This window comes from Acanthochromis polyacanthus, chromosome 6 (assembly GCF_021347895.1).
Source record: "Acanthochromis polyacanthus isolate Apoly-LR-REF ecotype Palm Island chromosome 6, KAUST_Apoly_ChrSc, whole genome shotgun sequence".
NCBI classification, from domain to species: Eukaryota; Metazoa; Chordata; class Actinopteri; family Pomacentridae; genus Acanthochromis; species Acanthochromis polyacanthus.
In genome coordinates, this window is record NC_067118.1 from 3,571,719 (window position 1) to 3,597,695 (window position 25,977).

Below are 25,977 nucleotides of genomic sequence, written 5' to 3' on the forward strand. Positions count from 1 at the left end.
CAAAAAATATTGTTTCCTTGTCTGAAAAAAAGTCACAAAATTCAGCAAAAAATCCCCAGAATTTCTGAAAATTTGCAAAACCTTCAGGAAGAAAATTCCAATAATTCCCTCAAAGTTTCCCTGAAAAGTTTTGTTTGAAAAAAAATTAGGAAGAAAATTCTTGTAAATATTTTCAAAAAAATCTTCCAAAAAATCCTAAAAATATCTGAAATGATTACATATATATCAGTAACACTTTGCATAATTTCTGTAAGAACATTCACATAAAAATCAACCAAAATCCAGTGAAATTCGCTGGATTTTGGTCGATTTTTATGTGAATGTTCTTACAGAAACATTTTTAACATTTCTTCTTTTCCACCAAAAAATGTTCAAATATTTCCCAAAAATGTTTAAAATGTGGACATCAGAAGTTTCACTGTGGATTTTTTTTCTCCCCACATTTTAAAGCAGGTCAATTTGACCCACAGGACGACACGAGGTTTTATAAACGTAGTTCAGACCCGGAGGTTGGTGTTTTATAAACGTAGTTCAGACCTGGAGGTTGGTGTTTTATAAACGTAGTTCAGACCTGGAGGTTGGTGTTTTATAAACGTAGTTCAGACCTGGAGGTTGGTGTTTTCTGGATCAAACATACGCCGTGAACTCGTCCTTAAAGCTTCTGCAGTTGTTCTTTCTCATATTAAAGTGTCTGAAATATTCAGCAGCTCTGAGACTCTGAGCATCAAACATTCAACATGGCAGCTGCGTCGCTCTCCCTCTCAGAAAAAAACTCTCAGCAGCGCCCCCCAGAGGCTGCACCGCTCACTACAGCCTCAGGACAAACATTGTCCTCAGAGGAGCTGTTTGTCCTGGAGGGGGCGCTACAACACAAACTGCACTTTAGGCAGAACTCAGGAAACAATGATTTGTCAACTTTCTGTTGGCTCCCAAAAAATAAAAAAGTTCTAACAGATTTTAGTTGAATTTAGAGTAATTCATACTTCTTCACAAATTTAAAAAAAATCTCTATTTTGACATTTTAAAAATCATCTCACCTGGTGCTTGACTGGAAACGTGTCTAAACAGACTGAAAATCATCCAATATTACTAATAAGTTGTCAAAAACAAGACAATGATTGTCCAAACTGAGTCAAAATTTGTCCAAAATCACTCCAAATTATGAAAAAATTACAATAATTAATTAATATTGGATCCTGAAAATGAAAAACTGATGAAATTGTCCAACGTGACTAGAAATCTGTCCAAACTGATTGAAAATCATCCAATATTACTAAAAAAACCCCATCAAAAACAAGATAAAGACGATGTATTTAAGTGAACAAGAATTTAATGTATTTTACAAATATTAGATGTTTTTACAGATTTTGAACGTTACAGTATTCCGATGTTTTTAACCCTTTACGCTTCAGTGCGTCGTAGGTGTACCGCCGGTGGTACACTTACTAATTTGCATAGGAATTTCAAGAATGTCCAACGGCTGCAAACACGATTATACAAACATTATACGCCGATGGAAAGCTTAGATTCTCATGAATCCGCCGGTATAAACCACTTTCAGATGCGATTACCACAGCGGGTGAGAAAAACACATTTGTCCGACAAAAACGAATCCATCCGTTCTCTATACACGGCTTCAACGCACACAGCGCGACTCACATTTCCGGGTTCATTACTACACACAAAAAAAAGATTCCACAAAAAACGGCCATAATCCAACCTTTTACATCCAGACGACACAAGCCAGTACACTATTTTGTCCAAAACATGTCCTGAAGTCGTATAAAATCCCCGAATCGGTCATTTTCAAGGAAATGCACCTCGTGATGCCCGTCCAATATTCCCGTATTTTTCGTAATTTTTTTATTTAAAAATAGAATATTAGCGATTTTTTTGTACTGAAAACGGCTGGAATTGACTGCAGCTTAAAGGGTTAAAGTATTTTTTCTGGATCAGAATTAGTTTTTACTTTCATTTGTTTTCAGGCTGAGTTCAGGATCTTGTTGACTCCATGAAGGATCAGCTGTGGATAATTTCAGTGCACTTTTTAAAATCCTTCAGATGGAGGTTTAGACCGGATTAATGCTAACGGGGCTGCTACCTGTCCACCTGTCCAGGTGTCCGACCAGCTGGTGGAGATAAACGGAGACAGTACAGCAGGAATGACCCACAGTCAGGCCGTGGAGCAGATCAGGAGGGGAGGCCACCGGATCCACCTGGTCCTCAAGAAGGGCAACGGATACGTACCCGACTACGGTGAGAGTTAGGCTAACGGTCACAGGACGTTTGGTCACTGGAACACCTGACGCACAGGTCTGATAAGGGTGTGTCCTGTTAGGGGGGAATTCTGACATTCTAACCTCAGCTCCCATAATACACCAAAATGAACACACTCATCACCTTAAAGACAAAAATGACCCAGTTGTAAAGCATTAAAATGACCGACTACCGAGAGATTTAAACCTGTTACAGTGACGCTGTGCTGCTATCTCACAGTGATACAGAAATCTTTAACCAATCCATGGATCCAGACTAGAAGCTGCATCACTGCTAAAATCACCTGGTGTTATTTCTGACCGTCCCTGGAAATTTCATCCAAATCCATTTTTCCGTTTTAGAGTAATGTTGCTAACAGACGGACAAACCAACGCCGATCGTCACATAACCTCTGACAGGAAGACAATGTAGTCATTTTTCAAAATAAAACACCCTGCAGACTCCACCAGAAGCAAGATAAAAAATAAAACATTTTTATTCTTTCTGTGGTTGGGGAGCAGAGCTACAGGACTGTTTGGTCACAGTAACACCTGACGTACAGGAGAGTTACGGCTTCAGACCTGTGTGACCTGGTTCACCTGGGTCTCAGGTGAGTATTTTGGGAGAAATGTTAATAGTTTATCCTCAGCTCCCAGAAACAAAAAGGTAAACTCAGGACGTGAAAGATAAAATGTCTCCGACACATTAGAAAAACCGACATTTTAAACACTGAGGTCCAAACACCTGAAACAACCCGACCAGCAACAGGCAGAATCACCAACCAATAATCAATTCATCGACAACATGAATTGGGTAAACTACAAAACCCACTCCGTTACGTGTCAAAGGGCTTTAAAAGCACCATCTTAGTCAGGAAAGTTCTGTTTGGAGGTCATCAACCTCCTCAGAAGTCTTTCTCATGGTGACTGTTGCTGCTAAGTTCCCACAATGCTCTCTGCTTCAACATGAACTGTAGTCTGAGTGATGCCTCCTCTGGTCTGTACAGGATTAAACAGGAAGAGGCTCAACCTGGTGGAACAACCAGATACTACAAATAAAGAAAATATTGTCAAAAATACCCCAAATCTGTCGAGTTTACATAAAATCTGAAAAACTTGAAAAACTGAAAAGTTTCCAGTAGCTGTCCAAAATGACTCAAATTGAGACCAATATGACTGAAAAATTCTCCAAGACTGCTCAGAATCAGTCTAAAATGACTTACAAGTTGTGCATAATTACTTAAAAATTGTCCTAAATGACTCAATAAAACAGGAAGAGGCTCCACCTGGTGGAACAACCCAGAACTACAGCTGATCTACATCTACTGGCATCACGACCTTCTTCTTCTTTTTCTGCCGTATCGGTCAACAGATTTTTGATCGGTTGAATTATTAACAGCAATTAATCAATCAGATGTTAATTATTAACTTATCTAAACATGACACGATTAAAATGTTAATTGTAGACATTTTAAAGCAGTGTCCAACAAAAACAAACATTATTCGCTGCGTTTTATTGCTAGATCTTCATGAAGCTCAGATGTATCTATAAGTTTGTATTTTTAAGTTTAATTTTCTGCAAAACTTTACTCATGATTTCCTAAAACTCAGCAGCTGTTGGCGGTAAATTACAGGATATTTCCTGCTCGTATGTTTGACTTCTTTCTTCCTTTATAGAAAAAAAAACAGTAAATTAAGTTCAGCTTTGGGTTGCGGCTATCGGCCATTTTTAGTCGCTGTTTTCTGACGTGCTTCTGTTGTTTCTGGTTTCTGTCGTTTTGTCGCCCCTTTGTGTTTTCTCCTCTCTTTTCAGTTGCTGATTTTTCTCATTTTCAGTCGCTGTTTTCTGTTGTTTCAACCGTTGATTTGATGTTTTCAGTTGCTGTTATCTGTTGTTTCAACCGTTGATTTGATGTTTTCGGTCGCTGTTTTCTGTTGTTTCAACCGTTGATTTGATGTTTTCGGTCGCTGTTTTCTGTTGTTTCAGCCGTTGATTTGATGTTTTCGGTCGCTGTTTTCTGTTGTTTCAGCCGTTGATTTGATGTTTTCGGTCGCTGTTTTCTGTTGTTTCAGCCGTTTATTTGATGTTTTCGGTCGCTGTTTTCTGTTGTTTCAGCCGTTGATTTGATGTTTTCGGTCGCTGTTTTCTGTTGTTTCAGCCGTTGATTTGATGTTTTCGGTCGCTGTTTTCTGTTGTTTCAGCCGTTGATTTGATGTTTTCGGTCGCTGTTTTCTGTTGTTTCAGCCGTTGATTTGATGTTTTCGGTCGCTGTTTTCTGTTGTTTCAACCGTTGATTTGATGTTTTCGGTCGCTGTTTTCTGTTGTTTCAACCGTTGATTTGATGTTTTCGGTCGCTGTTTTCTGTTGTTTCAACCGTTGATTTGATGTTTTCGGTCGCTGTTTTCTGTTGTTTCAACCGTTGATTTGATGTTTTCGGTCGCTGTTTTCTGTTGTTTCAGCCGTTTATTTGATGTTTTCGGTCGCTGTTTTCTGTTGTTTCAACCGTTGATTTGATGTTTTCGGTCGCTGTTTTCTGTTGTTTCAGCCGTTGATTTGATGTTTTCGGTCGCTGTTTTCTGTTGTTTCAGCCGTTGATTTGATGTTTTCGGTCGCTGTTTTCTGTTGTTTCAGCCGTTGATTTGATGTTTTCGGTCGCTGTTTTCTGTTGTTTCAGCCGTTGATTTGATGTTTTCGGTCGCTGTTTTCTGTTGTTTCAGCCGTTGATTTGATGTTTTCGGTCGCTGTTTTCTGTTGTTTCAACCGTTGATTTGATGTTTTCAGTTGCTGTTTTCTGGCATTTCTGGCCACAGGTTCCTGTTGTTTTCTGTCATTTTCAGTCACAGTTTTGTGACGTTTTTACGGTTGTTTCCGTCGTTTTATTGCTGTTTTCAGTTGCTGTTTTTTTCTAATTTTCACTCACAGTTTTCTGTAGTTTTATCCATTGATTTGTCGTCTTCAGTTGCTGTTTTTTGACACAGTTTTTTGTCATTTGCAGTCACAGGTCCTTGTTGTTTTCTGTAATTTTGGGTTCATTTTCAGATCTTTTCAGTTACCCTTCTCTGTCGTTTTAACCCTCCTGTTGTCCTCATTTACGGGCACCAAAAAATATTCAAAAAAGTCAGCAAAAAACCTCCCCAAATTTCTGAAAATTTGCAAAAACCTTCAGGAAGAAAATTCCAATGTTTCCTTAAGAGTTTTATTTTTTTTTAAATCCCCCAAATTTGTCAAATAAACTCTTGTAAATATTTTTAAAAAATGAGTAAACATCTTCCAAAAAATCCCAAAAATACTTAAAGGGATTTCAGTAAAACTTCTATTTGCATTAAGAACATTCACATAAAAATCAATATGTGAATGTTCTTAAGAAACATTTTTAACATTTCGTTTTTCTACCAAAAAATGTTCAAAGATTTCCAAAAATGTTTAAATTTGGACATCAGACGTTTCACTGTGAAAATGTATATTTTTTCCCCACATTTTTAAACTAAAGCGACACGAGGGTGAAGGTGGTGTTTCTGTTGTTTTCAGCCCCTTTGTGCTGTCATTTTTAGTCCCCGTTTTCTGTTTTCAATCAGATTTGTTACTTTTTTTAGCATTAAAAGCTAAAAGTCTATAAGAACAACTTTAGCAGACAACAAGCAGATTAAATCAAAGAGCTTTAACATTTTCTTTTTACGTTCACAGTATTTCTATTCTTCAGGAATGAATTTCCGTCTTTAATGTTTTAGAGAATTAATTCCTGTTTGATTGAGTTTAGCTGAGAGAACAGCGCCCCCTGCAGTCTGTCTATCTCACAGCTGGAGGATAAAAGCCACTCTAACGCCTATTTGCAGCTAGCCTAGCCGCGCTAGACAACCCACGGCAGCGAATTTAATTCTCTGCCAGGGTGGGTCTAGTTACCCTCCATAAGGCTCGAGGCTGGATGCTCCTAAAACTGGCCGGACCAATCACCATGAAGTGTAGAGTCAGAAGGCGGGCGTAACTAAGTGACGACAGAGGCGCGACGATTCTGACAGAAACAACCGGCACACAATAAACAGTTATCTTTGGACTCGGCTTTGGCCACAGCCCTTAAAGATTTGAAGCTAAAATTCAACTTGAAAGATAAACAAAGGACGGCACTGAAGTGTTTCATTGAGAAGAAAGACGTATTTGGACTTATGCCGACGGGATATGGCAAATCCTTAATATACCAGTTGGCTCCGCTGGTTGGGAAGCTAATGGGACTTAGCCACAATCCGGCGCTCTAGGTACTCCGTCAGCCTATTCGTTGCGCTGATTGGTTGTATACCTACCCAATTGCTGCAGAGTTATTTGATAGACAACCTTTTAGCTAGGCTAATTTGCAGCATGAGTTGTTGATTTCCATGTGACTTTCTTTGAGCTTCCCTCTGAGCTCTTCCTGCTCTGTCTCGGTCTGACCTGCTGTCTTCTTCCTGTCCTTCGTCCTCCTCGTCCTCCTCAGTGGAGCTGTCCAGCCTGTCTCTCTGTATGACCAACTCTAAACAGGGGGAGCCCTGCTTCTACGTCATCGGACGAACCGAGAACTCGCGGTTGGTAATTCTGTTTCCTCTCAGCACCCTCACTGTCGTCGCTTCATCTTCGTTTTCACGTCGTCTTCATGTCGTTGTGAGTTTTACCACCAGCATCAGTCATCCGCTCATGTTAGCATGTTAGCATGCTAGCACGGCGCTACGTGTTTTGTTTTGTTTTTTGTTTTTTTAAATAAAACGATGGTATATTTCATATAAATAAGAAAAATAAAAATAATTTGTAGGAAACTAGTACCAATAATGAGTATTACTATTTACATTACTCATAATTGCTGCTAATTAATAGTATTATAATTTATTAATTATCTCTAATTACTGATATTATTATTAATAAAAACAATGGTGCAAATAATTACTAATAAATTACTTCATACAAATTATTACCAAAATTTTGATTGTCAATTATTGTTAATTATTCATACAAAAAACTGGTTATTTTCAGTAATAATATCTGTTAATAATTCCTCATAATTACAGTTTCTACTTTTGTTACTAATTATTAATTATTAGTTATTATTATAATAATTGGTTATTAATTACTAAATGTTATACATTTTTAAAGTAATTATGACCACTAATAATTAGAACAAAATAGAATACCACCATCAATACGGATAATAAGCAAAAATATGCAGCAAGTAAAAATAAACAGTAAGAAAAAAATAAAAAAGGTACAATAAAAAAAATACAAAACGCACAATAAGTGTAAAATTATCCTCTTTGGAATTACTTTAACTAACTTTTTGTGCCATTAATTCTAAGTGATTACTAATAGTGTTAAGAATAATTAGTTAATTATAATTTGTTAATTATTAACAATTAATTTTAGTTAATTGGTTTTTTCAAATTATTATAAATTATAATTTGTTAAAAAATATTAGCAATTAATAATTAGTATTACTAATTGTTATTAATTTATAATAATTTAATACAAATTATTATAAATTAGAATTTATAGCAAATTACGAGCAATTAATAATATTATTGTTGATTATTATTGAAATTAAAAAGAATAAATAATCAATAATGATTATTGTTAATTTTTATTACTAATAATTTAGTACGACTTGTTACAAATTGTAATTTGCAATATTTTTAGCAATTAATAATAGTTGGTATTAGTGATTTCGTTTAATTGCTAATAATTAGTTACAAACTATCAGAAATTAAAAATAATCACTATTACTAATTATTATTAATTACTAATAATTTAATAAAAAATGTTACAAATTATCATTTGGAACATTATTATGATCAATTAATAATAGAAATACTAATATTATTAATTACTAAATAATACACATTATTGGCAATGAATAACAATTAGTAATTATTATCAAATAATATCACTAATTACTAATACTAATCATTATTAATTACTAAGAAGTAGTGACAAATTATTCCAAATTATAATTGGTTACAAATTAATAATGATTACTAATAGTAATTATTATCAATTATTAATAATTTGTGACAAATTAGTTATAAATTCTTAGTAATTAATAATAATTCGTACTACTAATTATTTGTTGCTAATAAACAAAAAACACAATTTGCTGTTTTATGCAACACATTAAAATACAATATTACATTTTATTTATGTTAATATGTGGAAAATAACATTTCAAAAACACCTCCTTGTAATATGTTGCTTCAGTAACGTGTTACATGTCACATACATGTCCCATGATAAGGTGATAAGTTAACATGCTAACTACATGTTAGCATGCTAACAGTGGTCATGTTTATGTTTTATTAATGTGCTAAAATTTCTGACTGTTGATTTGGAACATTTCTCATGCATGTTATTAACATGTTACATGTAATAAAGTATGTAGTGATACACTGATAATATAAAACATGTTAATACCAAATAACAACAACAAAAAGTGTGAATTATTAATGATAATGTGGTGAGTGTGTGCGTGTTAATGAACTAAATCTGGCAGTAACGTGTTCCTGACAGTTGTTATGGAGCTCATCATGGAGCAGGAACCTTTAAATGTTCACTCTGATAATTAATCAGCTGTAAAGAATGTTTCTGATTGGACGAAAAGCAGATTAAACGCAGCAGCAGCTGTGTTCTCTGCACACCTGAAGTTTGTTCAGAGTCAGAGGAATGGAAGCCGTGACGTTTCTCCCTCTCGTTAACTTCCTGTTTTCAGTCGTTCTCGGTCTTTTTACTGTTTTCTGCTCCTGCTCCATGATTTCAGATGTTTTCAGTTCTTATTTTCAGTCATTTTCTGTTTTCTATTTTCTGTCATCTATCGATAGCCGTTTACATTCGTGCTCCTGTTTCGCTGTTTTCGGTCACTGTTTTCTGGTGTTTATAATCCAGATTTTCTGTCAGTGTTTTCTGTTGTTTCTTATGGCTGTTTATTGTTATTTTTGGTCGCCATTTCCTGTTGCTTCCAATGACTGTTGCTGTAAATTTCTGCAATTTTCAGTTGGCAGTTTCACTTGTTTTCTGTTGTTTTCAATCCGTAGTGAGTAATCTTTAATACCGAGTTTTCAGTCCCTCTTTTCTGTTGTTTTATTGTCATCGTTTTATGTCATTTTCAGACGTGTTTTTTGTCGTTTTAGTCCTTGATTCTACGCCATTACAGCTTGTTTTGTCATTTTCAGCCCGTCCTTCCTGTCATATTTCTTGTTTTCAGCAGCTGTTTCCTCTCATTTTAAGTCACTGTTTTTGTTATTTGCAGTAACATTTTCTGTTGTTTTCTGTGCCTGTTTTATTGTTGCCCTTTTCTGTCATTTTCAGACGTGTTTTGTGTCATTTTTGTCCCGTTTTTATGCCACTCCAGTTTATGTTTTGTCATTTTCGGCTCCTTGTTTACGTCATTTTTGCTGTTTTCAGCTGCAGTTTCCTCTCGTTTTAAGTCACTGTTTTTGTTGTTTTCAGTCCATTTGTTTGTTTTCTGTCGCTCATTTCAGTCGTTGTGAAGCATTGCTTACTGTTGTCGGTCGCTCCTTTTGTCATTTTTAGGGCTAACTTTTCTGTCGCTGCTTCGTGTTGCTGTCAGTCATTTTCAGTCACCGTTTTTTGTTGCTATTATTATTATTGTTTTGAATATTATGAATTATTGTCCAAGGATTGAAGCTCAGGTGTTGCTAATAAGACACAGTATTTGGCTTTTAAATCTTTTAAAACTGTCAAATCTTTGCAGAGATCAAATTAAATAAATGACTAATTAATGAAATAATCTATTGTGAAAATGATCCGTTGGTTTATCATCATTTTCCATATTTTTGACTCGTTTTCTTCCCTCCAGGTCGACGGTGTTTGAACTAATGTCTGTTTATTGTGACGTCACAGCTGAGAGCGGCTGAATCTGATTGGCTGAGACGTCTGTCAGTCAAAGCCCAAAACGTTGCTCCCCATCTTCCCTCAGTCATCACTTTCATCGTTGAATATTCATCGTGTTCTAAACTTTTTTCACCATTTTCTGTCTTCTCATTAATAAAGGAAGAATCAGGTGATTAATCAATAATTAAATGATCAATAATCATTGTCTGTTTGTCCGTCAGGCCCTGAGGAAGGAGCCCTCTCCCCCTCCTCCTCCTCACACACCGAGGAGCAGGATGTGGATACGGTAACCATGACAACCGCCTCCCTCAGTCGGCAACCAGGAGGAGGAGGAGGAGAGAGGAGGACGAGGAGGAAGAGGAGAGAGGGAGAAACCAAACAGAAAACAGGATCAGGAGGAGGAGAAGGAGGGTTCGGACCTCCTGACCTGGACCTGGACCTAGTGGAGGAGAAAGCACGAGAGGAGGAGGAGAGAAGGAGGAGGAGGGAGGAAGAGGAGGAGAGAAGGAGGAGGAGGGAGGAAGAGGAGGAGAGAAGGAGGAAGAGGGAGGAAGAGGAGGAGAGAGAAGAGAAGGAGGAGGAAGAGGAGGAGAGGAGGAGGGAGGAAGAGGAGGAGAGAAGAAAGAGGAGGGAGGAAGAGGAGGAGAGAAGACGGAGGAAGGAGGAAGAGGAGGAGAGGAGGAGGAGAAAAGAGGAGGAAGAATGGAGGAGGAGGAAAGAGGAGGAAGAGGAGAGAAAGAGACGGAAGGAGGAAGAGGAGGAGAGGAGGAGAAGAAGTCAAACAGTCAGGCAGAAGAAGCGGGACAACCAGAGGGAGCATGGCAGGAGGAGCAGGAGCTTACCCAGGAACGGAGCTCGATCCTGGGACTCAGCGCCAGAGGAAGGGGTGGAGGAGCACAGAGGAGGAGGAGAGGGGGAGAGGAGGAGAAGGAGGAGCGAGACGAAGAGCCAGAGGGGGGAGGAGAGAGACGACGGTGCCGCCCGACACGCTAGGCATGCTGGGAGCTCGGCTGCAGCTCAGAAGGCGGCGTTCTCCTTCCTCATGCCGATGGACGACGACGAGCAGCCGTCCGACAGCGAATCAGCAGCCAGCTTCTCAGAGGTCAGCCAATCAGCAGCCAGCAGCACCACCGGCGGGTGGAGGGAGGAGTGGGGGAGGACGGAGTCGGCGTGGCGACAGGGACACGCCCCCGGGCCGTGGCTGAAGCCGAGCCCACAGAGACTGACCCAGGTTCTGAGTGGCAGCCGGCTCAGAGGGCGGGAACTGCTCTCTCTCTGATTGGCCAGCAGCAACCGCATTCTTTGTTTTTAATCGGATACTTAAAAGGGCTTTTTTGATTGGCCTGCTGAGAAAAGCCCCGCCTCCTCTTGTGTCTTATTGGATGATATTACTGTTTGTGATTGGAGGATGAGACGCAAGCAGGACAAGATTTGTGATTGGTTGGCATTTTTGAGGCCTCTGATTGGCTTCATTCTAGAGTTACCCATCATCCCTCACTGCGCCCTGAGACCTGCATCATGAAGCCACGTCGGCACGCTGTTTCCACTGCAGGAGCAAGAGTTTTATTTGCCACCAATCAGAGTAGGAAGTACAAAAATGTCCAAACAAAACACTGACCCGATTCAGGACGAACAACAAGAACCGCCTTTCTTCTGCCTTTTAAACTTCATCATCACAAACTGATTCTGTCGCCTCATTGGTCCATTGAGAAAAGAAAGACTTGGCTAGATGTAAATGCTGTGAACTTTGGGCCTGAGTTCCTGCAGTGGAAAGTAAACTCTGATGCTCTGATGAAGCTGGTACCCGTAACCAGGGAGGCAGATCACCATGGCAACTAGGAATACATCACAACGTTAACCAGTGTAGGGCAGGAACACATATAATTATACTAACATTTACTAACTCTATTTCATCAACTAAAAACTGCCATAAAAATATGCAAAATCAGCACGAAAAGATGCTGAATTACCACAAAAAAGATGCTGAATTACTGCAAAAAGATGCTGAGTCGCCACAAGAAGATGCTGAATCACCAATAAAAGACACAAAATCACCACAGTAAGATGCGAAATCACAACACAAAGATGCTGAATCACCATAAAAGATGCTGAATCACCACAAAAGATGCTGAATCACCATAAAAAAGATTCTGAATCACAACAGAAAGACACAAAATCACCATATAAAGATACAGAATCACCACAAAAAGAAGCTGAATCACAACAAAAAGATGCCGAATCACTAAAAAAAGATTATAATCACCACAGAAAGAAGCTAAATCACCGTAAAAAGATGCTGAATCACCATAAAAAGATTCTAAATCACCACAGAAAGTAGCTAAATCACCATAAAAAGATGCTAAATCACCATAAATAGAAGCAAAGTCGCCACAAAAGATGCTGAATCACTGCATTAATGTCATAAAAATCACCTGGTTTCAGGTAAATCTGACATCAGGACTCCGTATTTGACTCTTTTACGAGTAATGTTTGGTCTCTCAGTAACCGATGGAGACTAGAAGCTTCACTGAGCACAGCCAGCTAGTTAGCTTGTAGCATGTGAGGCATTCAGGGAACATCTGTAAATTGCAGCGTCTCTTGATCGACAGGTGTTTGTCCAGTGAGGACTTTTAGTGATATTAAACCTCTAGGAGATGCTCTGATTTCAAATGAAGGTTATTTTAGGTCCTACTGTGATGCAGATTTGTGCACGGAGCACAACATGGATTTAAATGTAAAAATGTAGCAAAAATACTACATAACATATATTTATATTGCTATGTAACATTCTGTCTCTAAAACCAATATGTAATCATGATGAATAATCCTGAGTATAATTTTGGTCACATTCATGCAGCCTCATCAGAAATAACACCGGTCAACAACAAATTTATTGTTTAAGTTTAAGTTTTTTGAGCTGATTTAGGATAATTTTGGTGTGCTGAATCCAAAAATCACCTTGGTTTCGCTCACTCAGGTCAACTTTCTGAACTATGGAGGCCAGGTATCAGGGACGCTGGGATGCAGTCATGATGGCTGATTACTGCTGGACTCTGAAGAGAGACATCCTGCTGCTGAGCATTCCACGGGTTCAAAGAAACGAAAGTTCACGCCCTGAATTTTGCACAGTGACGACTTATTGTTGAATTTACATGTGCTTATCTTTATCAACGTCTATCATTCAATTCACAGAAATTAAAGTTTGTAACACTTAATAAATACATCCTGTTAGAAAATGATTTTTTTTTCTTTTAAAACCTATTTCGGGTGAGAACTACATAGACAATCAACTGATAAAGTCACAAAAATATAATCGATTTTGTGAGAAGATCAAATTTTTCAAAATCAAATTATCAAAAAAACCTGACCTGATTGAGAAAAATAAGTGTTATATTTGGATTTAGCCGTGCAAAATGGTCCTAATTCAGTTGAAAAAACCTAGACAACTTGCAAAAAAAAACTTGTAACCCAGTGTAATTTTGCAGGAGTTAAAATGATGCCGACCACACCAACAAAGTATTAGCATTAGCATTAGGGTTAGCCTTAGCATTAGTTACAACATTAGTCATGGACTAATATTTTAGTGTCCTGTTGACAAAATGAGTCCAACTTTTGCCTTTTTAATTTAAATTTGAACAGAACCACTTTTTTTGCAGGTCCCGCAAACTTAGCATTAGCATTATGGTTAGCATTAGCTACAACATTAGTCATGCACTAATATATTAGTGTTTTGTCAACAAAATGAGTCCAACTTTTGCCTTTCTAATTTATAACTTAACAGAACCACTTTATTTGCAGGTCGAGCTAACCTAGCATTAGCATTAGGGTTAGCGTTAGCATTAGCTACAACATTAGTCATAATGTGGACTAATATCTTAGTGTTTTGTCGCGAAAATGAGTCCAACTTTTTCCTTTTTAATTTAAATTTGAACAGAACTATTTTTTAGCAGGTCCAGCTAAGCTCACGGTGACATCTTTTTGTGGTGATTCAGCATATTTTTGTGGCAACTCAGCATCTTTTTGTGGCAACTCAGCATCTTTTTGCGGTGATTCAGCATCTTTTAGTGGCAATTTTGCATCTTTTTGTGGTGATTTAACATCTTTAGCATTAGCATTAGGCTTAGCATCAGCATACCATGTGTGTCTTTATCTTTTATTTTTTATTTCTACATAGCTGCGCAGATTCATTTTTTCCAAACTGAGTAATCCAAGTCATAATATTCCAACATATATATCCCAATAACCTAAATATTAATCAGTTTCTCGGTCCTAGTGATGCTGTACCTGGTTACCATGGTGATCAGGGAGCCAGCTTCATGAAGTTGAGTCTAAACTCCCTCTGAGTTTTAGTGTTTTTATATTTTCCTACATCATCCTGAGATCACAGATTATTCGATTCCAACAGATTAACGAGTGAAGTTGTGATCCAGGCTCCCGTTCTGCAGACAGACGTGATGTTTTACCGGTTTTAAATGTCACGTCTGTTCTGTTCCTGGCTTCATCATCGTCATCGTCATCATCATCCTCTCCTGCATCCCTCCGACTCTTTAAATCGTATGCAAGCGAGACGCCAGCCAGCGCTGTTTCTCTTTCTCTGTGTAATCTGAGCATGTGAATATCACTGGAATGATTTTTTATTTTTATAAAGCTGAACGTGTAAAGGTTCCATGACATTATTATGAATATTATGAATATTATAGATTAAATAGAGGCGGAGATGGTTTGATTTGCCTGCTTGCTTGTAAAAACAAAAAGAACAAATGTTGCCCTGATGATAAAACAGAGCCATACACACACACACAGATGTCAGGTCCAGCTGTGGTCCTGTCGGCTGTCAACAACCATAGCGTCACCATGGCAACATGACCTGTCTCTATAGCGACAGCCGTGGTGGAGCGGGACGACCTGCAGCTCTGGATCATAACAAGTGCCTCATTTTATTTCAGCCTTCGTCCTGCGAGCCGTCGCCGAGGAGACGCCGCCGCCGCACCTTCTGTCCAAGTCAAGACCCTTCAGACGCCGCCATTTCCCATCATGCACCTCAACTTTCCGAGTCTCACAGTTCAATCAGGGCTGCAGCTAACGGTCGGCTTCATTATCGATCAGTCTCCTGTATTCTGCAGCTTTTACTGGGATAAGTTCAACAGTCTCACAGAATTATCTCATTGTTTTTGACAACAGAAGGAACAAATGTCACAACTCTGAACCGATCCGACCTGATGGAGACTAGTGGTTCTAATTAATTAAAGTTTACTCAGAGTTAACAACATGTAGACTGACAACAAGTCACTTAAAACCAACAGCAAAGGAGTCAAAACATAGACACAAATCAACCACACGGAGAGAGAACCAAACACAAAGAGATGTAAAATTAACATAAAAAGATGCAAAATAACCCCAAAGATACACAAAATGACCAGAGATACACAAAACAACCACAAAGAGACACACTTACTAAAAAATAGATAGAAATTGTCACAAAACTGTGCCAAAGAACTGCAGACACACAAAAATCAGAAAGAGAAGCAAATTAACCAGAATCAGTCGACTCCAAACTAACCGATGTCAATAAAGTTGTTGTTTCTGCATTTTGTTTAAACTTTACCAACATCAGTTTGTGTATCACAGCTCAACAACCAACATGTCAGATCACCTAAAAACAGAACCTAACTATGTGCAGCTGATCTGCTTCCAGTCTGTTCTGATCATGACAGCATGAAACCAAAAAAAATGTGCAAAATCACCACAAAAAAACACAAAATGACGGCAGATATAAGCAAAATCACCATAAAAAGGCACAAAATCACCAGGCCAAGATGGAAAATAACCACAAAAGGATGCGGAATCACCACAAAAATGCAAAACAACCGCAAAAAAACGCAAAATGATCCCGTAAAGTGAATAAAAATCAGGTGGTTGGAGCTAAATCTGACATTAGATCAGTGTTCAGCGGCGTTGGGTCTCTGAGCTGCTGACGGAGACTAGAAGCTTCTCTGAGCAGCTTCTACTGAGGTGTTTAGGGACCGTCTGTAAACCGTAGCGTCTATCAATAAACAGATTTAACTTTTACTTTACAGTTTGCCTCTCTGAGACGTTCTGAAGGTTGTTTGATGCAGATTTCTATACTAGCAGGAATGTAGCACAACATGAAGCGAAAGCAGCGCTCCGTTTGTCCGTGAAAATAAATTGTGTATAAAAATAATTTGTCCATTAATGAATGAGTAAATGTTTTAACCCTCCTGTTGTCCTCATTTACGGGCACCAAAAAATATTGTTTCCTTGTCTGAAAAAAATCCCAAAATTCAGTCAAAAAAAATTCCTCAAATTTCTGAAATTTTGCAAAACCTTCAGGAAGAAAATTCCAGTAATTCCTTAGAAGTTTTATTTTTTTAAAATCCCCCAAGTTTGGCAAGAAAATCCTTGTAAATATCTTCAAAAAAAGAATAAAAATCTTCCCAAAAAATCCTGAAAATATCTAAAATGATAATATATATATCAGTAAAACTTCTGATATTTTTTTTAAGAACATTCACATGAAAATCAACCAAAATCCAGCAATTTTGGTTGATTTTTATGTGAATGTTCTTAAAGAAACATTTTTAACATTTCCTTTTCTTTCACCAAAAAATGTTTAAAAATTTCCCCAAAATGTTGAAAATGTGACATCAGAGGTTTCACTGTGAAAATATTTTTTTCCCCCCCACATTTTCAAACTTTAAAACGGGTCAATTTGACACGAGTGTTAAACAATCAGGCAGCATAGACTGTTCTTTTTTGGACAGAGTAAATAACCAGCAGATCCGTCCATAATGAAATAATCGTTATTCGCAGCCCTGAGTGAGACGTCATCTCTACAGCTGATTGTGTTTCTTCCATTTCCACTTTTCTGATATCTGATCGATAATTCTAGCGGATCAGATTCGTATGTTTGGATTATTTAGCTCATGAAGAGTCAGATGTCGGACACAAACCGTCTCTGCAGCAGCTGCTTCCTCCTGGTTTTACATTTATTTACTCACAGCTGAAGAACTTCACATGGAAACCTCACACAGTTACCGACCTGGACTAGTATATTTATTAGAGCTGAAACAATTATCGATTAGACCTCAGCTATTTAATTAATCACCAGCTGTTTGGGCATTTGATTCTTCAGTTTGAGTATTTTTTTAAATAATAAAACAGTCTAAATTCTGTGATTGCAGCTTCTTAAATGTAAATTTAAACAAGACATTTCTTATCTTCCGCTCAAATCAACATTATGTGACATTTCAGACACCAAACAGCTGATCGATTAATCCAGAAAACAATCAACAAGGACGATAATCATTAGCAGCAGCCGTATTATTTACAAGATTTAAACAGACATTATTTTGTTAGTAATCTTTTTAAAGTCTATATGATACTTTAATAACAGCAGGAGAGGAGGTTAAAGGATAAATTTATTATTTCCACAAACAAAGCAGCTCTTTAAAACTTATAATTCCATATATTTGTAGCTCATAAGCTGCTAATAATTCTGTGGTTTTCTGATACTTAGCTTAAACAACGCGGTGTCCAGCCAGCAGGGGGCGCTGCTGCTGCACAGACAGGTTTATCCAGATGTAAATATCTTCCATCACATTTTACTGTCTGTCCATTCACACCATCAGCAGCTAAACTACGTCTCCCACAATGCCCTGCGCTGCCCTTTAGCCCCGCCCCCAGCCTGCTGTCTTTAAGGGCATTTGGATCTTCTATGCATTTTCTAAGACTGTCTGCCGGCGATCAATCCTCCGATCGGAGGACTCTATCAACAGGTCTGAATATTCAGGTTCTGGTCTCGACAGACCAGGAGCAGGACTTCGTCACCACGCCTGCTCTGAGACGGCAGGACGGACACGATGGACGGATGTCGCTGAACTGTGGGTTTAATAAAGTTTTTATGTCCAGCTGTAAACACAGAACTGACGATCAGCTGACCGCGGCCTGTTATTGATCGGTTCGTGTCTCGATCCAGTCTGACTTTGAAAACACCGAGCTGGACCAGGACCGGCTCGCTTAACCCGAGCTAACTGTTAGCTAACTGCTAGCTAGCTGTTAGCTAACAGTTAGCTAACTGGCCTCATTTAATAAACAAGCTACTGTTCAAAGGTCACCTGGACAAGTCTGGTTTTTCACTTCCTGATCACAGCCAGTCGCTCTTACAATCAGGTTAATTCAGTTAAATGAAGTCAGGCTTAGTTCAGTTAGTCCGACAAATTCTAAGTTTATTTTGGTTCCATAAAGCAAATCTACCAATAAATTCAGATTTATCTTACTGATTCTGATTTATTATCAGGTTATTTCACTTAAATAAACCAAGTTTACCAAATAACTCATTATCAGGTTGTTTTGGTTCTGTAAAGCAAGTTTATCAAATAAATCAGGCTTATTTTACTGAGTCTGACTTATTTTCATTATATTTTGGTTCCATACGGCAAATTTACCAAATAAATCAGGCTTATTTCAAGTTAGTCTGATTTATTGTCAGGTTAATTCAGTTAAATAAGACAATTTTACCAAATAATTCAGGTTTGTTTTACTGAGTTTTGCTTATTATCAGTGGTTTAACCAAATAAATCAAAGTTATCCCAGTTAGTGTGACTTTCATTCAGGTTATTCTGGTTCCATAAAGAACGTTTACCAAATAAATCAGGTTTATTTCATTTAGTCTGATTTATTTTCAGGTTATTTTACTCCCATGGTGTAAATTCATCGTTCAAACTCAGGAAACCAGCACTGAGAAAATCCCTCCATCATGCATGTTAATGAGGGTGGACAAAATAACAGGAACACCTTAAATTAAGAGTTTCTCCACCTCCAAATATTTTATTTGTTTGTTTTTAACAAAGAAAAATAAAAAGACTAATTAAAGTGTAATGAGCAAAATACACAGAAATCTGCATTTTTAATTTAAATTACAGACCAAATATGAAATCCTAGTTTGTGTTGAGAGAGAATCCCATGAATATAAATACCAGCGAGGGTGGACAAAATAATAGGAACACCTGCAGACTGAACTGCCTCCAGAATAATAATCACAACTGTGCAAATATTAAATGATTGTATGGAAATGTTTCTGCAATGAAAAACACAGTAGCAGTCAGTTTAAATGTCTCACATTAAACAGATTCAGAAACAAACACACCAACACCAACAGATCTGTCGGATATTATTTCCTTTTATTCTTATTTCTCAGTCTGTCATATCATGTTCTGCAGAGTTTTCCTACCTGAACACTGAATCCTGAAACCATCCAAAGGTGGAATGGAGAACCTCAGATTGATCCTTTCAGCTCACCTGTCCAAGAAATGACACCCAGGTTTAGTCAGTACCATTAACATGATGTTTGAAAGCAGATTTCTATGAAACATTTCAAGTATCTTGCAAAAAAAAGTCCTCTTTTTTTGCACACGCTCTCTTGAGGTGTTTTTTGATCTTTGGAAAAATCAAGTTATTTTTGAGCTCAGCTGATTAATTCAGTTACACTTTTACTCCTCTTTTAGCTCTGCTTTGGTCTCCAGCAGCTCCTGGAGGAAACATCAGGCTCTTCAGATGCAAAATGTTCCACGAGCTGTGCTTCTGTGACATATCTTAACACGTTTCTTAAAGTATCATGTTAGAAACTGGCAAAAATTGAGAAAAAAAATTAAAAATTCCAATTTCCACTTTTTTTTTTTAAAGTTCACTTGAGGCAGTTTTTTATTATTTAAAAAAATGAATTGCATTTGAGTTCACCTGCTGAGTTTAAGCACAATATTGTCTCTTAGTTAGCTCTGCTTTCAGTCTCTACCACCACCTCAGAGACTTATCACGTTCTCTCGTTGCTAAATTATGCAACTGATGTGTTAATAAGACATATTTTTATGCATATATTAAATTATCACATTAGAAAAGGTTGTAAGTAGAATACAAAATTGCAAAATTGCCACTCTAGTGTTAAAATTAGGACATATTTAATTTTTGTACAGGAGATAAACTTGTACTCCTTATTACTACATTTAGCTGCTATTTAAAAAGTATCTGAGTATTTCTTCCACTACTGTTGGATATTATGTACTTTAATATGCGGTTAGATAGTCAGAATATCAGCTCATAAACTCTATATTCCATCTCTGTTAGCTTCATATTAGTAAATAATCCGACTACATGACACAGCAGTTATTAGCTTAGTGGCTAACAGCTAGCCACGCAGCGCTAATGTAAGCTAATTACAAACATTAGCCGGTTTAAACCACTCTAAGTAAGTTGTTTTAAAACTGAAGTGATTTAGAAACATTTCATGAATATTTAAACTCAACATTGCGCCACTTTAATGTTACCTGAATCCTGTTTCTGTCTCCATTTCCCGTCTTTAAATTAACAGTTTCTAACTTTTCACTCTACTGAACATCAGTTAAGATAACTGAATGCGCAGTGAAGGGGAGCACAAACTAATCTGGATCCGAAGCAGAGCGTAACACCGGTGGCAGTTTACCGGGAGGACAGGTGGATCTGTGAGGACCGTACAGGTGTACTGATGAGCTCACCTGTCTGCAGGTACAGTCAGTCCTCTGTCCAGGTCCTCACCTGTCTGCAGGTGGAGCCGTCATGATTAAAAACAAGTGAACCTGGTCGCTAACAAGATGGTGGACAGGAGACTCTTCAGCAGCTGACAGAGAAAGACGCAACCTGTGAAGGTTTTATTCACTACAGATATGTTTTAAAACTTCACTGATATATTTTTAAAGATATGGAAAACATCTTTTATTCTTGAATATATGTATAAATATGTGTTAAAATTATAAATAAAAATATGTTTTGACACACCTTCTCATTCAGTGCTTTTTATTTATTTGTATTGTTTATACAACATAAATCCAGATGTATTCTTTTATAGTTCTGATGTCTTCAGTATTAATCTACAACATATAAAATAATTAAATAAAAACCTTTGAATGAGAAGCTGTGTCCAAACCTTTTGACTGGTAGTGTATAAAGAATTCAAAATTAAGGTTAAACTCCTACAATAATATATATAACATAAATTAATCTGATCAATTAAAAAAATGCACAAAAATTACAAATAATTGCAGTAACAAATATATATTTGTGATACATTTTCCAATTCAGGTTAACAATCTATACAATTATAAACATCAAAAAGTTCAATTTGAAGGTTAAAACTCTACACTGTTTTTCCAGTTGGTTCCGTGTAGACGCAGCGACCTGGTGCTCTTCTTCAGTGAGCAGCTACACACTGAGAAGAACTTAAACCAGAACTGAACTTTCAAGCCTGAAACAACACTGGAGCGATGAACCGTCCCAGAAGGGTTTGACTCATTTCTAGAGAAGATACGCCGGCAAGAAGGACAGAAAGGAGGTGACGGCACTGTGAAAGAAGGAGCTAGAATTAGAGCGAAGCTAACCACAACTTCACACTTCAGTTATTTTAGTGACCGAGGAGGATCATAAGGTTGATTTAAGGTCCTCATCTTCTGATTAAAACTGTTTCACTCTGATCAATATCTGCAGATGGAAAGTTCTCACTTCACCTCAAAGTCCTGATAAAATCTGACACGTGACTCCTTCAGAAGGTTTTACAGGATGTTACTGCAGAGTCAAAGAGTCATTAGACAGAAATCAGCTTATTTATAACCACAGCAGCTTCACTTCAATCAGCTCCTGATCTGCAGCTCACTGAAATAATAAATAATGTTAGAAAGGCTTCTGACCAGAATGAAAACTGTACATCCACAAGAAGACACTAAACCTCCAGAAAATGACACAAAATCTCCACGAAAACACACAAAAACTTCAACAAAGGGAAATAAATTCTCCATGAAAGACAAAACCATCAAGAAAATGCACAAATCCTCCAGAACTAGACACAAAACCTCCACAAGAAGACACTAAACTTCAACAAAAAAGCACAAAACTTTAACAGATAGACACAACACCTCACTAGAAGACACAAAACCGACACAAAAATACACAAAATGTTCACTCAAATATACAAAACATCTACTAAAATACACAAAAGACACAAAATTTCACAAATGAACAGAAAAACCTCAGTAAAAAAACACAGAACTTCCACTGAAATACACATAAAAAACAAAGACACAAAACCTCAACAAGAAAACACAAAATAGCTATAAAAACACAAAATGTTTGTAAAAACAGACAAAAATTCCATGAAAATACACAAAATAACCACAAAAAGACACAAATCCTCAACAAAAGACAACAAAATTCAACAAGAGAATACAAATCTCAATAAAAATACACAAAATATCTACATAAAGACACAAATCCTCCAGAAAAACCTACAAAACCTCAACATAAACTACACAAAACATACACAAATAGACACTCATCAGAACGATGACCTCACTTCCTGTTTGTCCTGATGAAACCCAACCGCTGGCGTGAACTTCTCTTTATTTCTCTGGAAAAACCTCCAGAAGTCAAGTGTGGCTCAACGTTCATGTCATGAGGTTCACCAGGAAACATTTTCACTCATTTTGCTTCACTTCCTCATTTTGGAAGTTTCTTAAGTGAAAAAACTTTTCACAAGAAGACACAAACTTCACACAAAAACACAAAAAGCTTTTAAACAGACACAAAACATAAAGGACAAAAAAGGACATAAAAAGACACAAACCTCACCTGAAATGCAAATAAATGCCAAAAAAGAGACAAAACATCCACCAAAATACACACAACTTCAACAAAGAATTCAAACTTTTCACAAAAAGACACAAAATTTACACAGAACAGACTCAAAGTTTACACAAAACACACAAAACTTCAACACAGACACAAAACATGAACATAAAAGGCACAAAAACTCACAGAAAAATACACAAAAACACACAAAGCTTCAACAACAGGCATAAAATTCCCAATAAATCCACCAAACTCCCACAATGCTCTCTGCTTTAACATGAACTGTAGGCTGAGTGATGCCTCCTTTGCAGGGCCGTGCAGAGACCTTTGGAGGACCAGGTAGTTTACTCACGTTAGTGACACTGAGTCGGCACCAGGTCCAATGAACTGAATCTACTGATATGTTGCACAACGTTAGCTGGACATCAATATTTTGTGAATGTCTATTTAACTTGTAAAATCTATTATGAGTTATCTTAAGGGAATAACTTTTCTCCGGTAACTCGCTGCCCTGTTTTCCAAGACGACGCTCCTCTGACTCTCTGACCTGCTGCCTGGATGCTTGACTTGAGAAAACTTTCAAGGCCGTGCTCTCGCGAGTAATTAACGTCATATTAACCCAACGTATCAAGGAGTCGACACTGAGCAAGATAATTATCTGTAGTTTACCTTAGTTCTCGCGAGTACCCGACAGTGCAGAACTCTGCTGTGAAAGTGGAGACATGCAGCGGTGGGGTATTTGCAACAATAAAAAAAAAGAAAAGAAATTCGAAGGAGCGGCGGCTAGGATTCAGGAATGTTGGGAATGCAGAGGAAACACTGTATCAGTGAATGGGAAAGTGTGTCCAAACTTTTGACTAGTTATATATTTAAATACATATATATAACGAGACACACCATCTCATTCAAAGATTTTTATTGAATTATTTTCAGCATTGTAGATTAATAGAGAAGATTAAGCAAGTTTTGTTTACAGCATCATTCCAGATGTAATTTTTTTTTCTTTTTTATGGTTTTGATGTCTTCAGTATTAATGTACAATTTAAAAATTACTTCAATAAAAACCATTGAATGAGACGGTGTGTCCAAACTTTTGACTGGTCGTGTATCGATATATATATTTTACATAGAAGAACTTGTTTGTTTCCAGCATGTTACCACAGAAATAATCAGCTTCTCCAGTATTTAAGTCCACTGAGTAGATTATTATTATTTTACAGATATTGTTGATATTTGAATCGATTTATTGATTTGACTTCACTTGGAAACAGATTTTGATGATTTAGGATTTAACAGTTACTTCATGGTGAAATTCTGACGTTCTCAGAACCTTATCACAGTTAAACATTTTATTTTTAGCTTTCCTTGAAGGCGTTTCAGCGACTGACAGCAGGAAACTCGATTGAGCAACCGGAGCTTCTGATCAGAGCTGAAGAGCTGAAGGAGTGAAGAAGTGGATCACTTTTCTACATCAGGAGGAAACTGAGGATGAATGTCCAGCGACTTCTGCTGTTCTGCTTCTTATCAGGTGAGGACGACTTTAACTCTCCCATCTGGACCATTCTTCATCTTTTAGAGGAAATAAATGTTAAAAAACGGTGAAAAACACCAATAACACGACGTCACACTAAATGATGACATTTTACTGAGATTCTATCAGCTTTTGTCTGTAATTTAACAAAACAGGGAAAATGTGTAAAGTTTGATTTAAATTCTGTGAAGTTTTACTGAAAACAACAAATTAACATCTGTGGAAATACGTGTAATTATTATATTTATCATTTAAAAATTTATTTCTAATTTTTAATTTTAGAAAAGCCAAATAAATTGGCTTTTCTAAAAAGCCAATTTTTGTATATATATATATATATATATATATATATATATATATATATATATACAGTGCCTTGTGAAAGTATTCGGCCCCCTTGAACTTTTCAACCTTTCGCCACATTTCAGGCTTCAAACATAAAGATATAAAATTTTTATTTTTTGTCAAGAATCAACAACAATTGGGACACAATCGTGAAGTGGAACGAAATTTATTGGATATTTTAAACTTTTTTAACAAATAAAAAACTGAAAAGTGGGGCGTGCAATATTATTCGGCCCCTTTACTTTCAGTGCAGCAAACTCACTCCAGAAGTTCAGTGAGGATCTCTGAATGATCCAATGTTGTCCTAAATGACTGATGATGATAAATAGAATCCACCTGTGTGTAATCAAGTCTCCGTATAAATGCACCTGCTCTGTGATAGTCTCAGGGTTCTGTTTAAAGTGCAGAGAGCATCATGAAGACCAAGGAACACACCAGGCAGGTCCCAGATACTGTTGTGGAGAAGTTTAAAGCCGGATTTGGATACAAAAAGATTTCCCAAGCTTTAAACATCTCAAGGAGCACTGTGCAAGCAATCGTATTGAAATGGAAGGAGTATCAGACCACTGCAGATCTACCAAGACCCGGCCGTCCCTCTAAACTTTCATCTCGAACAAGGAGAAGACTGATCAGAGATGCAGCCAAGAGGCCCATGATCACTCTGGATGAACTGCAGAGATCTACAGCTGAGGTGGGAGAGTCTGTCCATAGGACAACAATCAGTCGTACACTGCACAAATCTGGCCTTTATGGAAGAGTGGCAAGAAGAAAGCCATTTCTCAAAGATATCCATAAAAAGTCTCATTTGAAGTTTGCCACAAGCCACCTGGGAGACACACCAAACATGTGGAAGAAGGTGCTCTGGTCAGATGAAACCAAAATCCAACTTTTTGGCCACAATGCAAAACGATATGTTTGGCGTAAAAGCAACACAGCTCATCACCCTGAACACACCATCCCCACTGTCAAACATGGTGGTGGCAGCCTCATGGTTTGGGCCTGCTTTTCTTCAGCAGGGACAGGGAAGATGGTTAAAATTGATGGAAGATGAATGGAGCCAAATACAGGAGCATTCTGGAAGAAAACCTGTTGGAGTCTGCAAAAGACCTGAGAGTGGGACGGAGATTTATCTTCCAACAGGACAATGATCCAAAACATAAAGCCAAATCTACAATGGAATGGTTCACAAATAAACGTATCCAGGTGTTAGAATGGCCAAGTCAAAGTCCAGACCTGAATCCAATCCAGAATCTGTGGGCAGAGCTGAAGACTGCTGTTCACAAACGCTCTCCATCCAACCTCACTGAGCTCCAGCT

At 37.5% G+C, this 25,977-nt stretch overlaps 1 protein-coding gene across 1 annotated transcript in view; it reads left to right on the forward strand.

Annotated features, from left to right (window-relative positions):
• LOC110969396 (membrane-associated guanylate kinase, WW and PDZ domain-containing protein 1-like) overlaps window positions 1-18,250 on the forward strand; it is a 69,407-nt gene extending 51,157 nt beyond the window's left edge. The window contains 2 exon segments of the mRNA XM_051949702.1: window positions 2,118-2,256; window positions 10,338-18,250. Of these exon segments, the coding sequence (XP_051805662.1) occupies window positions 2,118-2,256; window positions 10,338-11,395 (1,197 nt within the window). The 3' untranslated portion in view covers window positions 11,396-18,250.
• Window positions 18,251-25,977: the final 7,727 nt, after the last annotated feature.